Raw genomic sequence first — 16300 nt, forward strand, 5'->3', positions numbered from 1 at the left:
AGTTTTGCCATGCCTACTCTATGCGCACGACGCGGTGCTCATGGCCCGTACGGGCCGGGAGGTCATAATAGACGGTTTTGTGGCTTTTATGGATGGGCTGAATCTGTCCGTGAACTTTACCAAGTCGTATGCACTGGTGGTGGGCCCACTGGGGATCTGGCCAAAAAGCTTTAAAGGGAGAGTTATTCGATGGCAAGCTAAAGTGGTAAGTCCTCCTAGAAGGGAAGCTAAATGAGCTGAATAAATCCTTGGGAGCCATTACTAGTTTTGCGAGTAGATTAGGCTCAAGGGCCCTGGAGGTGATCCTTAAACCTTATAAATCGAAGGGCATCTCAAGAGTAATATATGGGAGTGAAATCTGGGTGTATGTGCCCACACATAGGCTACAGGTGGCAGAAAAGAAATTGCTGCGACGGATTTTACGGGTACCCCCTGGTACGCCAGTTTAGACTGTACATGAAGAGCTTGGGGTGGGTTTTCTGGCAGACCAAGTGGCAATCAAACCCCTAGTGTGCTGGATAAAGATTTGGACCTCCGAGCACAAGCATTTAAATCGATTGATTGTATCGGACTGCTTGAAATTGGAGCGTGGTAATAAAATACTTTGGATACTTCATATAAGGGAGTCTTTTCAGACGATAGGTAGTCCAGATATTTTCTTTGCAAATGACACTTTAAATAAGGGGGACGTTAATATTATAAAAGATGCACACTTCAAATTTTTAAGCTCGAAACGTGAAAATCTGGAGCTCAGCAAACCTTCAGTGAGGGCATATGTAATGTTAAAATCGGTATTGGGTATGGAACTGTACTTCTTGGGCTTAACTAATGCTCACGACAGATTTTTAATCACATGGTTTAGATTTAATCAAGTTCACCACATTTTAGCATCCCCGATGAGATTTTTCCTGTCACCAGATCATCGAGGTCCCTGTGGCTGCGATATTCGATCTCCTCAGGACACATTACATTTTATCGTACTGTGTAAATAGCTTTCACTTCCCAGAAAACGTTTTCTACGGCCCCTGCTCAAATGTTTGAAGTTAAAGCATGCTAAAATGTCCCTTTTGCATTTACAGCTGCTACCGAACCCTTTGACTCTCTGTGCAGTGTTAAGTTTCTTGCAGGCTGCTTATAAATCCAGATTATCTGGAGTTGATTAAGTGATGTGTTTTTTTTTCATGCGTATTGTTTTTAAAATCGTACTGTATTCCTTTTTTTTTTTTTTTGATGAATTGTGTGCTTATTTATTATATGATGTGCTGTATCTTATATGGTTGCTTTGCATCCAAATAAAGAACTCATCTATATATATAAATATATACTTAAATGGCCTATGTTAAGCAAAAACACGCCTCTGCATTAGTATTGTAGGCATTATGAAAATTTGACCAGTATTTTTCAAAGAGAAATGCATTGCTCACCATGGGCCCTGAATTATGAATTGGGTCTTTCAACCAGTATTCTCTGGCATCTCTTAACGTTTTGAAGCCCATTAGGTGTTTTTTGGGCTTGCTATGCACCAATAATGAAACCATGGTTAAACTCCTATTCACCCGTTGTCGTCACTGGGCCTCACAATTGTTATCCAATGTGTATCCGAAGCTCTTCTGACAAGTACTGTGAAAAACATTTACATTTGTACAGATTCTTATATGCAGAATGATAATTTCATGACTATTATGACAAACTTTGTGTTCCACCAGAAAATGTTCTATGTGTACCCGGCTAGACAACAGTATTAGGTTTCTATGGCCGGTCTAGCATTACATGATTCGACTGGCTGGGTGAGACCATACATTTCTCCTTTTAATAAAAGCTCCTTATGAATTAAGACTGAATTGTGCCTGTGGTCACCCTGCTTCTAAGTCAATATACACAGAGTACTTTTATAGAGAAATATACATCATGTATAATGTGCATTAATAGTGGTGGTATTCACATATGGAGAAGGTGCAAGCACGATGACAAATAGTACATGTGTGGCATTAACCACTGCAAATGGAAGTGCAAGTGAACCTTGTGGGTGCTGAAGGATGGTGACTTCCACTCTGAGATTTCAATACTGTTTTACTGTCCGGGACATTACTTAAACTAAAAAGTTATTTACAGCAAAATTAAAAGACGAACGAGGCCACAAGCAGTGAAAGCTTGCTGCATAAACCAAGTTTACTGTTAACCAGAAACTTATAGAAATTGGTCTTGAACATTGTTCGACCTCCTCCTTCTCTAGGGACCACACAAAAAAAATATATCAAGAGGTCCCACAGAGTTTGCACAGGGCAGGGAGGCTGGAATTATTTTATTACATTTCTTTTCTATTTTTTTCTAAAGCACATAGAAGATCTTGGCAGGAATCTGGTTTGTAGGACGGAGTAGTCAATGAAAGGTTACATTTTACCACAAAGAGACAAATATGCACATTAGGGACCACCATATTTCGCATTCAATGTGGTGATTTACATTATTACAGTTCACAAAGGGCCCTGTTAATCTTTAAAACGGGGTCCTGAAGTTAATGAGTACATATATGGATGTGTTCAGATCTGCATCTGTGGTCGGGACGCCTAGAGGGGCTGGTTGCTAACTCCAACAGCCGGGAATCCCCAGGCCCCCTAGGAACTACAGAAAGCACATTGCACCCCACCCTGGGCCGACAAGTGAAGACTATAGAAACTTCAGGTGGCTGTCTCTTTAGGGCTACCACACCATTGAATCTACCCTCTGCCCTTTTTTCTTTTTTAAAGAGTTTTATATAGCGCGAACTTGAACCGAATCAGGTATCAGAGCGCTTTGCATAGCACTAGTTGCATTACATGAGGACACATTCATTTTTGTTAGGCGCGGGAAGATTTCGTGATTTGCCCAGAATTACAGGATGTTCAGCGTCATTGCTGAGACTCAAACCCAGTTCCCCAGATTCGAGGTTGACCGCCTTAGCCGTTAGCGAATCACAATGAGCAAAGACAGAACTCAGCAGACACAGCAAACTAAAATGAACCAGTTTGCTGCCATTGGGACAAGTCGGGGAGAGAGAAGAACCCCACTTCCCCCTGCTCCCAACAGAGGCTCAGAATGACTTAACGGTGCAGGCGCTAAAGGGCCCCATGGGTGCCCAAATCGTGGAGGTAATCGAACCTCTTGCTTGCCGTTGGAAACAAACGAGACTCCTTCTCTCAGCATGTCAACCTGCTCCGCGTAGATCTCTGTAAAGTGGATGAAAGATCCTTGGCTACTGAGAAGGATGTAACAGCCTTACAAGAGGAAGTCCAGACCCAAAAGGCGATTGTTGGTTCACTCACAGAGCGTACCAGGAAGTTTGAGGAGAGAGTTGAGGATGCTGAAGGGCACTTGCGTCGCTGCAGCCCCCGCTTTCTGGAGTTCCACAAAGGAGTTGATGGGACGACCCCTGAATTATTCTTGTAACGCTTGCTTAAACTGACTGTAGGCCCAAATGCGCTATCAGGAGGCTTTGTGGTAGAAAGGGCTCACACGTCGCTGACCCCTAGACCCCAGCCGCCTGCACCACCATATACAAAAATAGCAAAACTCATTATCTGCAGATCCTATGGCTGGTACGTGAGTCGGGAGACCCGACATTTGATCATTCTGTTAGTCGTATTTTCCCAGACTATACACAGCAGGTCCAGCGCCTCTGACAGTCATTCACACAAAAACTGAGGGCTGTGGAACTGCTTTATATGCTCTTTTTCCCAGAAGTTGAAGTTTCCCCAAGGGGTCAAAGCATACTCTTTTACCATACCCGAAAAGCCATGGGACTGGGTGGAAACATGGTGGGGAGCAGCACCCTGATATCTGCAAGCGGAGACTCCCACTCCTGGACCCCGAGGAGACAAGGACTCGCCTGGCCAGTATACGCTCACAGGGTACCCAAGTGATTACACAGTCTGAACCGCACGTGGTGGTTTGTTCTGACAGAACCTTTTACATTGACGATTGCAAGGCAGAAAGAGAAGGGCCAGAGCCCTGGTGGAGGTGGTCACAGCGACACCGACAGTAGAATGATAGGGGTAGATGGTAACTGAAATGCTAAAAGATACTACCCTGAGTGACTCACTATATGGTTGGAGGGCTTAACAGCGGGTAGTAGTATTGAAGTGGACTGAGTTAAGGTGGCCCTCAGGTGACGAGCCTTCAGCTTTAGGGAACTGTACTGCTGGTTGGGCCGCAGATCTGGGCAGCCCTGAAAAACACTTGGGGTGAGGAGACCCGAGAAGACTGGGTAGAGACAGCCCTTAAGGGGGAAGGCGATGCAGATCTGGAGAATACTTGACTGGATTGGATGACTGCCATAATTATTATGGTCTCCTGAACGGCACAGGGTACAGTCAGACTTAAGAAGTCAGGGGTCCATACAGCATATCTTGCAGAGACTCCCCTTTTAGAAGGGGAGGTACAGAAGCTGGGTAAAATGTGGAGGGGGCAATTGTACTTCTCGACCTTCTCCAACTATGCAAGGGCGGTTCTCAATTTGTATTGCACCCAGTGCTATGTTCCAAATGCGCTACTTCAAGGCTAAAATTGAGGGCAGATAGGTGTTGCTTTATGGCACCATAGACAATAGTGACCTCTGCCTCCTAAATTTGTATGCCCCTAACACAGACAACAGAGTCCTATGCTGCAGTAGAGGTGGGTGGGATTGACCTAAATAGACTCAGCCTTTGTATGGACTAAGGACTTCAACTGTATTTTGGACGGCTTAGCAGACATACCCTCCCCTCTCCCCCCAAACTGAGAACGAAACCCATCATGATGTCCCAGCTTAAGGAAATCATGGTGAACCTTAACTCTGTAGACATCTGGAGGACAGCCCACCCGGACTCTAGTATGTTCTCGTGCTACACCCTGACCCGAGGGGCATACAGCAGACTGGGCCAGTTCTTACTTCAGGGGACAATTTCACATAGGGCAGGGGGTTTTCAGTACTTGATGAGGTTGCTCTCTCACCATGCCCCACTCTTACTGGAGTTTAGTATAGAGAACCCAACCCTGTGTCCCCTTGTAGAGGCTGAATCCTGAAGCCCTCCAAGTCGAAGCCTATAAAACGGAGATCAGAGAAGCACTGACAGACTATTTTGAAAATAATTGAATGACCTTGACCATGAGGGGAGCGGAGTGGGAGGCCCTGAAAGTGCTCATACGGGGAAATGCCTCACCAGAACTTGTGGTGCACGCCTGCAGCGTGAAAGTGAAATACAGGACTGCGAACAGCAGCTAGTCCGAATGCAGGCAAATAAACAGGCGAGGGCTAAAGAGTGTGGCCACCAAGTAGCTGCCAAACGCAGACTCCGTGTCTTATGGGATAAATTTGATCGCTTTACGAGGCGCCGACACCAACAAAACTTCTGTACTGAAGGGCGTAAGACTGGGCCTGGCTCCTCAAACGACAACGGCCTCCACCTGTGAAACTAGCCCTGACCTACCCAATGGATGAGATGGACGCTACCCTGACGGTAATTAATGAGCTGCTCAGGGAACACCTACAGGAAATATATAGGAAAGCGGCACCACATCTGTTGTCCCAGGGGACTGATTTTCAAGACTAAATGACCCTGCCCTGTCTAACAGAGTAACAGTATGAGAGCTTTAAAGCAGACTTTGCTAAGGATGAGCTGGTAGAGGCAGTCAAAGAGCTCCCTAGATATGTAGCCAGGCCCTAACTGATTTCCAGCAGAGTTCTAACAAAGATGCTCTGGCAGGTTAATCCCTAGTCTGCTGGACCACCCTACAGGAGGCCAAGCAGTTAAGAGAACTCCCAGCCTCCATGAGAAAAGCCACAGTTATTATGCTTCCAAAACTAGGCAGGGACCCAGGGTTCTATCGCTTGCTCTCAATGATAAACGTAGACGCAACAATACTTTCTAAGGTCTTAGCGACTCACCTCAGTAGAGTGGTGATTTGAAAGGACCAATATGCCCAGTAGGGGTGCTCACATCAAAATCTAAAGATTGTCACATGTGCATATGGCCCAGAAAGGCAAGGGGTAGTAGCAGTGTTGGATATTGAGAAGGCATTTGATACCCTCACCTGGGACTATCTCTGGAGGGTACTCCAGGTGAAGGGGCTTGGACCACAATTCCTACAACAGACTAGGTAGCTATACTCTCACCTTGTGGCATGGATCCGCACGGGAGGGGTTGTCTCAGAGGGCGTAGACCTTGCCAGAGGGACAAGCAAGGGCTGCCCATTGTCCCCAGTTCTGTTTGCCCTGGACACGGTACCACTGGCAGTGTATGAGAGGGAGTTGTTGCAGGATTGAGGTATGCAGGTGGGGCACATCACGCATATTGTGTTATTGTATGCATACAACACCCTGGTATACCTAAGACAGCCAGATCGGTCAGTCCCAATATTATTACGGGCGGTGGAAAAGTGTGGTGTGCCCTCGGGTCTTCGGATCAACAAAAATAAGAAGATGCTGTTCCTGCTGGGAGGAATGATTGGGGATACTGCAGTGGAACTACCAGACCCAGAACTTAAATGAGAAACACTGGCGTTCCAATACTTGGGCATTCCCCATCATCCTCCCCATTGGAATTGGACACAGGCTGCCACCCCTACAACATAACTTTGGTGATCAAGTTATACTAACTGTAAAAGATTTTTCTCCTCCTTATCACGGGACTAAACAGATTTGATATTCTTAGACTCTGCACCGTGCTTTCAGTATCATTAAGTCAACGTGAAACTGATGGTGATGAACTGAGACATTCTTGTTACTTGTTGCTGTAACCAGAAAAGGTGAAATAAAGTTGTTGTTTTTTTTAAAGGGGGAGACCAAAGCCTTGCGGGGGCTTAAGATGGTGACTGACTTTGAGGCGGGATACTATAGTTCTGAGAGGTAACACCGATTTGCTGTCCAGGTTATAACTTGAACTAAAAGTTTACGTATAGCTAAATAAAAAGCAGGGAATATTTGCAAATGAATTAATAAAAGTTAAATGACTTTTTCTGCGCACAAAACCATTGTTTTGTGGACATAAAACTATTTGCTTTGCCTGACGTCCCAACGCTATTTTCTTCCAAATCAGGCTATATCCAACCCCTTCGGAAAATGCATCAAACTTTTGTCATTACAGCCTACAATTTAAGCAATAAGAGGCTCTTTAATGCCATGGGCCTCGAACAGCGCCATGGTACAGCGCCTCTAAAATCCGTTCCCTCTTCTGTGCGAGCAGCTGGCTGAGAGCAGCGTAAACTCTCATTTTGGTCTAGTCCTGTCCGAACAGCAGTGAAAACGAGGCATTCACTCCAGGGCTCACATAAAGCCAACAAGCTGTCGGAGATCCCGAGCCTGATAATTCAATACCCATATAATGTCCCGGCACTGACCACATGGGACTTGAAACAACCCCACTTCTGCTAAAAGCTTTGGGAAAAGAAAACATTTAAAGTCAAAGGAGGGTCCCAAAGATCATCTCGTCAGAGACTGCAGCTTCACATACTGGCAGAAAGCAATTGAGACCAATTTTTTTTAACAAATTCCTTTTTTACAATATTTCATTTTGATGCAAAGAAAACAATGGCATCCCGTGCTTAGTGTTGAAAACGAGCAATAAAAGCAAAATAACATCCTTAGTTTAACTCCAGGAGTGCTAAGCATGCGGGGCAGGGATGTGCATGTGTGCTCTACTCCTCCAGCACTTTCCAGTAAAACATGTAGTGTATGGGTGATACAGATGGGTGCATGTTCAGAGTTGACCACGTTTTAAAAAAAATTAAAATAACATTAGCTTTTCTATATATTATATAAACAGATCAAATACCAAAACTGAATGTGTATCACTGCAAATAAGCCTACAACTAAGCACACGTTAGAACAAACTGGAGGTAAGAAGGAGCAATGTGGAGGGTATGTGGGAGGTGAGGGTATTTGACAGAATACGAAGAAGAAAGCAAGAAAACACACGCACTCTCGTGGAGTGCTGAAAGAAAGAATACATAGTTGTCTGAAAGTTAATAGTGGAAGGACACAAGTAAAGAAGCTATGCTTTCACAAGTAAAGGAGCTATGCTTCCTGAAAGATACAAAGACAAAATGGACAAAGCCAGCCATTGAATAAGAGGCAAATATGAGTGACAAGAAAACTAACCAATGGTAAGCAACGGGTGGGATACAAGCCTACTGTATGTTCACAAGAGGTCTTTCGCAACCAGATAGCTTTCGCTGTCTGGTAGGCGAAGCCTAACAATTTGTGGTCTGTGCTGAGTATGCCCCTTCCATCACGGGGCTGAGGTTTCTGGAAGCAGTAAGTTGTAGGGAGCGGTGACCTGCCCATTAAAACACAGTGAGGTTTTTTATTTTTTTTGTTGAAGCATAATAAACAATGGAATACAACTTCTCTTTGAGTATTGATGAATAAGATGTGGTGTTGGCCAAAGGCTGGCTAGTGCTCTGTCACCTCCATGATAACTACGTCACTGCCCGTGGTCTCTTCATTCACTGTCACGACTGAGGCATACAAAGTTGAATCAATCTAATGGCACCTTGTAATCCATTTCCTTTCTCTCCTCAGCTCCCCCGCTCAAGGATGGAGGTGACGATCTGCCCCGCAACCTATCGCAGTTGCGACAGTACCGAAGCCACCTGGCCATGGAGATGCTGTGGCTGCAGCAGGCGATTGCGAGCCGCAAGAATGTAAGACACTGAACCCGAAGGGTGTCTGGTGCGTAACTGCGAGGCTCTGGTGTGAACGGAAGATCTTGCCTATAGTGCTGTGCTGGCATTGTGCTTTTGGGGGAAATGGAGTCAGAGAGGGATGTCTTGGTGTAAGTGAATGAGGCCTTTAATTTGCCTGAGCCTGGTAGCTTGATTGTTGCTGCGAGAGAAATGTTGATGCTGCTACTCGATTTGCAAAACAAAGAAGAAAGGTTTGGAGATGATCCCTACTTTTGGATTCTTTTGGAACTTTATTGGTGGGTTATAAAAGTTTATCATTGAACTGAATATCAGATGACTTAAATAATGGAAGTTTGTGGGGAAGGAGTTTTAAAATAAATGAGCATTGGGAAAGCGACATTGACAAGTGCACGATGTGCAGGTGCTCTGTGATTTTAAATTTCCTCTCCTTTCTTTTGCAGTATTTGATCTTGAAGCAGAGTCTCGGAACATGAGAACCGTAGAAAAAAATACTCTAATGCGAACTTCTGAATTTAGAAATTTCAAAACTGTCTAGGCAAGGAGCTCGCAAAGAAATAGGATTCCAGATGATTGCCATTTGCCATCTTGTTGCTGCTGAAATGCCATCCTTCCCATTTCATGCTGCACAGTGTGATCTGGTATACATGCTACTAAGTGGCTGCTGCACCAACTGACGCAAATGAGATCATGCGACTACTGCACCAACCAGATCCACACATTAAACCTTACTCTAAAGACGCAACTATCCTTTGCATCAAACTAGACCGGTCCGGCATCGGCAGACCTCTACTGCACAAGCCTGACGTTCCTTGCTCTCATCCTATGCCACACTATCCTTGTTTCAGGAGGTTGACATCTGCAGGAGTTAGGCACTCCTTGGCCTGTATCCTCTGCAGCAGTGTGAGAGTTACTCGGAACATATATCTGATCCATCAGTCTGAGCTTACCTCTCACACTCACGCCCTCAGCTGGATGACCGAGCTGCATCTCGACTGCACCTTCCAGATGCACGTACATTGGCCAGTGTTGGTTAACTCTTACTCTGGCACACCAGGCGCACCATTTTATTTGTACGAACTCTCGGTACAATCGTGATGTTTATTCAGCAGTTCTCTTATGGTATTGGTGCGAGCTGAGGTAATGTATTTGGAAAATGTCTGGACAGATAACAGCCTAGTTTATTATCTAAGCTATGAGGGCCATAGCTGGAGTAAAATCATTCCCTTTCTTGTGCAACTTAATTTCTCATTCCCGACAGTATGTGTTAATCCTTATATTTTTGTGTACAATATCTTTCTTTTGTTAAAATATATTTTATATAATTTAAACTTCAATTATTTATAGGTGAGATAATAAACTGACTTTAAATACAACGTGATTACTAATGTTACTTCTTTGAACATAACTGTTCACTTTGAAAGAGTATCTTTCTTCAGTCAGCAGAGACTAGATCATTGAAAAGTCTCCTGTTACCGAGGGTGTCAGGAATCTGTTGGTTGGCTGCTGTATGTACCAAATGCTGGAATTTTTATGGCGTTCACCTCATTGTGCCACGTCTGGTGCGGGGTGCGTTTGTGCCTCACCTACCGCAAAGGCAACCACCTCTCTAGGAGCTGGAAGATATGGTGCGACACCCCAACCCAGGTGAATTAACCTGCCTAGGATTGTGAAGGTTCCTGCACTTGATTCTCTCAGATGCCAACATTGGAGTCTGGAAAATGGCTCTGAAGAGACCTGACAGGCTTTTCCACACAGTCTGTATTTGTTATTGTTTGTTTAAAGAACAGTCTCTCTTTCTTGTTCTCACTAGTCTTATCTTTTTGAATAATTTAGGATCGCTGGATTTGAAATTAAATGGGTTTGTGTAAAAATGCCCTGTGCCCATTCTGTGGTTGCATAAATGAGGTCACAAGATACTGGCTAATATTTAGCCCATCCATATAGTGTACATGCACAGGAGATGGTGTAATCTTTGGGTCACCGGTTTGAACTACACTAGGGACCACCGCCTTGGAACTGGAGAAAATCAGCATTTATGAACCAAGACATGATACAGAAATACTTTACATAAATGGTCCATAATATTTTTTAAGATTTACCACGTTAAGAAAAGGAAAAGATTATAGGCATTGTCAGCCTCCACTTCATGCAATGTTTCATAGTGAGAATATTTTTGTTCCTTACTAAGATGTTGTATTCAGGATGTTGGCATAAAGCTCCACCCATCTGTTTAATTCGCTCCTGTCCCTCTTCTTTGTAAATGGTGGCATTTCATTGGTCAATAGGCTAAGTAGTCCCTCCTTATTACTGCTGTCTCTTCTTGTAACTTCTCATGAGGACAACCCCTGTTACATGTTACTCCCTACATTTTAAATACAACCTCCTAGCACTATGCAGCGGTTACTTTACTCCCTAGGACATCTCACATTTATATGAGACCTTCTATAAATTTCCCATCATCAGTTCCACACAGAGTACAACCTAATCCGGAATTAATATAATAATTCTTTTGTCACATTTCAAAGCTACTAATTGCATATATGGACATAGCTAATTGAATGTACTCGTTGTACTGTCTTGCATACAATGCATTGTTGGTAAGGTGGATTTACCATTTCTTCTGCAGGGTGCAGTACCATAGAGGTCCCATTTGACCTCTTTTGGCCACATATGGTACTGCACCCTGCAACATGGCTAAGTAAAAAAACATTGGCATTTATGTCAATAACTCCAACAAATGTGAGACTGATTGCATTTCCAATGCAATAGGTCTCACATTTGTTAAAATTAGAGCCGTTGGCGTTGAAAATGACAATGTTTCTCACTTTTACTTTTTTATACCATTAGCAATAGTGCTATGCATATCTATTTGCCATGGCAAATAAAAAAAACATAAGTAAAAATATTATTTTCAGCGCCAACAGCTCTAACTTACGAAATGTGAGACTATTACATTGCAGGTGCTTTTTGATTTTTTTACTTAGACCACATTCTGTAAGTGCTGCTTGTAGGAATTTGGAAATCTGACTATATGGTTACCCCCACTTTTTGCCTGGTGTCTTGCTGGTTTTCGACTTAGTTTGACTGGGACCCTGCTATTCAGGGCCCCAGTCTATCTGCTTTCTCTATAAAATGGACTCCATGTACTTTAGGTACATACCAGATTGGTTACTGGGTCACCCTTGTGAGCCCCTGTATATGGTACCTTGGGTGCACCCAAGCCCTACCAGGGGCTGCAGCATGTATTGTGCCACCCCTGGTTAGCCTTCCAAACTGACACCACAGGTCTGTATTTACAACCTGGGTAAGGTGGTGTAAGCACCCCTTACTTAGATATAGTATACCTATGTCTACCTTATGTATAGACACATAGTAACCTATAAGTCACTCCTATGGCAGGCCTTGACAATCCTGGAGGCAGAGTGCTTGGTTTTGTGTGAGAGGGTGCCCTAGCATGAGCTGAGCCCCTCTGCAGCTTTCGGAACCATCTCCTTATAGCTGTTCTATGATATAGCCATACCATATAGTCTTAAGCGCATTATAATCCTCGCTGTTAATGCTAACTTTGGTTTGGCTTTATCAAAACATGTCGTGTAAGGTGTCAAACACTTTGGAATACTACCCCCCGCCTGGCGGCAGGGATAGCATTCCACCCTTCTAGAGGGAGAAGACACGTAGTTACTGTTAAACCCGGTTAAAGTTAAACAGAGCCTCAGCATCACAAAATGGATTCTGCTGCCACAGACATGAGTCTGCCCTCCTCCTGCTGGACGAAACTCCGGCAGGGGAGGCCTGGACAATTGGTTTCCTGTCCAGGGAGGTGCTAGCACCTCCCCAGACAGGCTTTAGTGTATTGGGGCAGGGTGGGTTGCATTCAGTGAATGCTTTTCAGACACTGCCAGGGGCACACAAGGTGCTCCATGCATTTCCCAGTTCAAACCAGTTGCTGGGGCACTCAGGCCCAGCTCTGGCGCGAAACTGGACAAAGGGGAAGGGGTGTAACCACTTCCTCCGCAGGTCCACCCATAGGAGGGACCTTAGAGTTAGTCCAACCCCTAAACTTACTATAAGTTGTAGAACCCCAGTCCCTAGGACTTTAGATTACCCTGGACAAAACTCTGCAACATATATCTTGGACCTTCGACATTCCATATCGACTGGAAAACGGAAGAAATCTCCCTTGTCGTCAAGGAGTGACCACCCTGTCCAAACAGGCACCAACTGCTTCTTTGCCGGTCTGCATTTTCGAGGCTCCCGCCGGATCCCGAAGAATCTGCGACACAGGACACGGACTTCCAGACATCTCTGACGCTGATCTGCGCTCCCAGCAAAGCCGAGACCTGTAGCGGACACGAGAGACATGGGACCGGAACTCCTGGACATCCTGCATCTTTGCAACTGCTTCCCGAGGTATCCTGAAGTTGTGCATTGGGGTATTTGAAGCCCCTGCCCGAGCACCTTTTGCACCGAAGCTCAGAGGCCTACACTCCATGAGTGTCCCGTGGGCCCGCTTTGTGCATATCCGCTCGAGGCCCCTTCGCGGTTCCTATTCCGTTGGCTAGCGAGCCCCCATGAAGGGCCACCTTTGATTTAGTGAGCTTTCCTGGTTGCTCCAGACGTGCTTGCACTCCTCTCCAAAGGAGGAGTCCCACAGACCTTGCTGGTCTGCACCAAAGCCAATCTTGTCATCTTGCGTGGATTGCTGTTGCCAAGGCTTGTTGGGTCCAATCCGGATTCCGACACCGCAGTCAACTAGATCCTTCGTGGGACAGGTCGAATCCAGCTCCTGGTCGTCGTCGACGCCTCCTGGTCCTCGTGGCTGAAGAGTCAAGCTTCACCTCTTTCACCTGAAATCAGCCGACATCGGCTGGCATCTTCCTATCATCATCCTGGTCACTGGCTAGTGGCACAGACTCTGTCCCCTCTGCCTTCAAGTTCTTCACATCTCCGGTCCACCCTTGGATCCACCCGGACACTTTTCCTCTGGTCGCCTGCAGCACTTCTTCGCAGCTCTCCATAGGAATCGACAACGAAACCCGACACCAAAAGACACCTATGCACCCGGCTTCCCTGGGTGAGGTAACACGAGTACTCCGGTGGGTCTTGACTCTCGAAGTGTCCTAGTCTAAAAGGGTTCCATTGTAGTTCACCTAGAAGTGCCCTTAATCTTTAAAATTATAACTTGTTCGTTCTCCATAGAAAGTCAATGGTGATCTGCGGCTGTGTTTAGACACTGCACGCGTTCCTCGTGGGCCTCCTGCATTCTAACCGTAGGTGGTTATAGGTAGCCCCAGCGGTTCTACAGGCCCTAGGCCTGCTTTCTAACTCTCACTTGGTTCTTATACCACTATTTTAGTATATGGTTTATGAGGCCCCTAGGGCATAACTTATACTGTGCAACTTATGGTATGCTGATTAAGTTCCTTGTATTGTACTTTTACCTATGAACTCCAAAAAGAATTTAGAGGGGTTGTGTTTAGAATAAATACATATATATTTGATATATACCTTGTGTGGTGTGCTTTCATTTGATCATTCAAGAGATTATAATTGGTAAAACAGCCAGCTTAACTCGCCTCTAAGTCTTAGCCTGAAGGCTGCTCTCCACAGCGATCACTAGGATAGCTTTCTATAAGGTTGACTTTACAACCTACCATCAATAAGGGTCGTTTGGACTGGTGCAAGGTGCCCACTAAAATAGCGGGCATCATATACCAGGCCATCTTCTCACACTGCTGAGTCAATGAATGGCTGAAGTAATACCTAAGTAGATGAAACTATTTACAATGAGAGGAGCATAGTTGTGTTTGCAAATAAAATTGTCATCTCCTTTCACCTGCATTTTTCCACATCACCACTGTAGTCTTAAACCAAAGGAAACTACATTCTTGAAAACAATATAATGATCTACTGTGATTATGGAACATTTCACTTGCTTTGGCAATGCTAGCCCTCAATTAAAATAGCTCTTTCATATCATCTTTGTGTTAGGATTGTTTTTGACTTTCACCTGATCTTGTAAAGTGCTCTGAGGCCCCCTAATGTGCCATTTATATATGACACTGTAGTTGCAAGTGTTCCATCTACATCATAACCAGGGCGCCGGGCCTTTAGCGTTGGCGAGCTGGGCCCACGCCGCCAATTTTCTAAGGGGTGCATGGAGCTGTGTGCACTAAGGTTATGCCAACAGCAGCACCCTTCTCATCTTGCTCCAGCCTTGTCCCTGTACCCAGACTGTTTGTTTTTGTCTGATTTGCCAGTTTAAAGGGGTTTTAGTCCTCCATTGTCTTAGGGCAGGTGATGTTTTAACACCCCTGTGGCCCCCTTCCGTCCCCTCCTTTCACCCTCTGACTCCTGCTCGCACACATCAACAAAATTTTCATCTGCATGATTTAGGTGTGCTGAGGGAGGTCTAGGAATGTTTGTGTTCTGGAGCCAGTCACTGCTCATCCAGATGCTGACTATTGAACACAAAAGGGACCCCCTGCTGCCTCACTTAATTCACTAACATCAGCAAGGGTGCCACATTTCTCCCCGCCCATGCTCAGGGTGCTATTTGAGCAAAGCCCACCCGTCAGGCTTCCTCCGCGGTACCCATTTGTGCCCTGGGTGTGACGAGGGCACCCAGCATAGAGGCCAGGCTTGCTGCGATAGGGCCTTTGGGGCCGCAATCGGTCTGGGAGTGGAGGCAGCACGGCCCCTCCCAATTTTTTTTTTTTTTTTAATGGGACAGGCCTCTGGGAAGTGAGGGCGGGGTGGAGTCCCCGGGGCCGAAATCAGCCCGGGACTTGGGCCCACAGCCCCCCTCACTAGTTTTATAAATTAAAAATAATCATAAAGGCCAGGGGATGGGGGGTGGGGTCACCATGGCTAAAATCGGCCCAGGGAATGGGGGGGGCACGTGGTCACCTTTCTTTGATTAAAAAAAAATAATAAAGTAGATGACGGCCCCTGGATGGTGGCTGCGCGGCCTCATTGTAAAAATGCCTGGCCCCGGGGAATGGTATCTTTGGGGCCAAATCCGTCCGGCGAAGAGGGGACCACACGACCCCCTTTTAGGGTGACCAACCGTCCGTAAATTTCACGGACAGTCCGTAATTTCGGCCGTCTGTCCGTTGTCCATGAAGGATTCTTTAACGGACGCTATTTGTCCGTAATTTTAACCGGGCACAGCTTCCACCCCCCTCAGATATCTAGCAGCATTGGAGAGGCACAGCGGGATCACACCTCTAGCCCTTGAAGAGCTGTTAAGAGGTGCTTGAAGGTGACTGAGAGGGAGGGGTTGCAGCTTCAGGAGCAGGGGCATTTATTCAGATGCAAACAGTCCTGAATGCACCATGTCTCTGCAATTTAGAGGGGCTTCAGACATTCCCCTGCCCAAGTCCCCAAACATCCTAGAACCGGCCCTGATTACACCAAGGCAGCATGTGGTTTAAATTGTAAGCAAACCTCGGTTCTTCAAACATGCAGTCTATAATATAATAAAATATAGAAATGGCACAATCGCACCCACACTGATGAACAAAGTATGGAGGACAATCAGTTAAATCAGTTCTCTTGGAGTATCTCCTTCACGTACATCAGTGTGTGGGGGGTGGGGGCTGGGGGGCAAAACTAACATTTTGGACAGAGAGCCTGT

General features: G+C 45.5%; 1 protein-coding gene across 1 annotated transcript in view; it reads left to right on the forward strand.

Annotated features, from left to right (window-relative positions):
* IQCC (IQ motif containing C) overlaps nucleotides 1–10052 on the forward strand; it is a 59585-nt gene extending 49533 nt beyond the window's left edge. Inside the window, exons 4-5 of the mRNA XM_078680690.1 lie at nucleotides 8537–8658; nucleotides 9102–10052. Of these exons, the coding sequence (XP_078536816.1) occupies nucleotides 8537–8658; nucleotides 9102–9134 (155 nt within the window). The 3' untranslated portion in view covers nucleotides 9135–10052. The remainder of the gene's footprint in view (nucleotides 1–8536; nucleotides 8659–9101) is intronic.
* The last annotated feature ends 6248 nt before the right edge of the window (nucleotides 10053–16300 follow it).

This window comes from Lissotriton helveticus, chromosome 3_1 (genome assembly GCF_964261635.1).
Source record: "Lissotriton helveticus chromosome 3_1, aLisHel1.1, whole genome shotgun sequence".
NCBI lineage: Eukaryota > Metazoa > Chordata > Amphibia > Caudata > Salamandridae > Lissotriton > Lissotriton helveticus.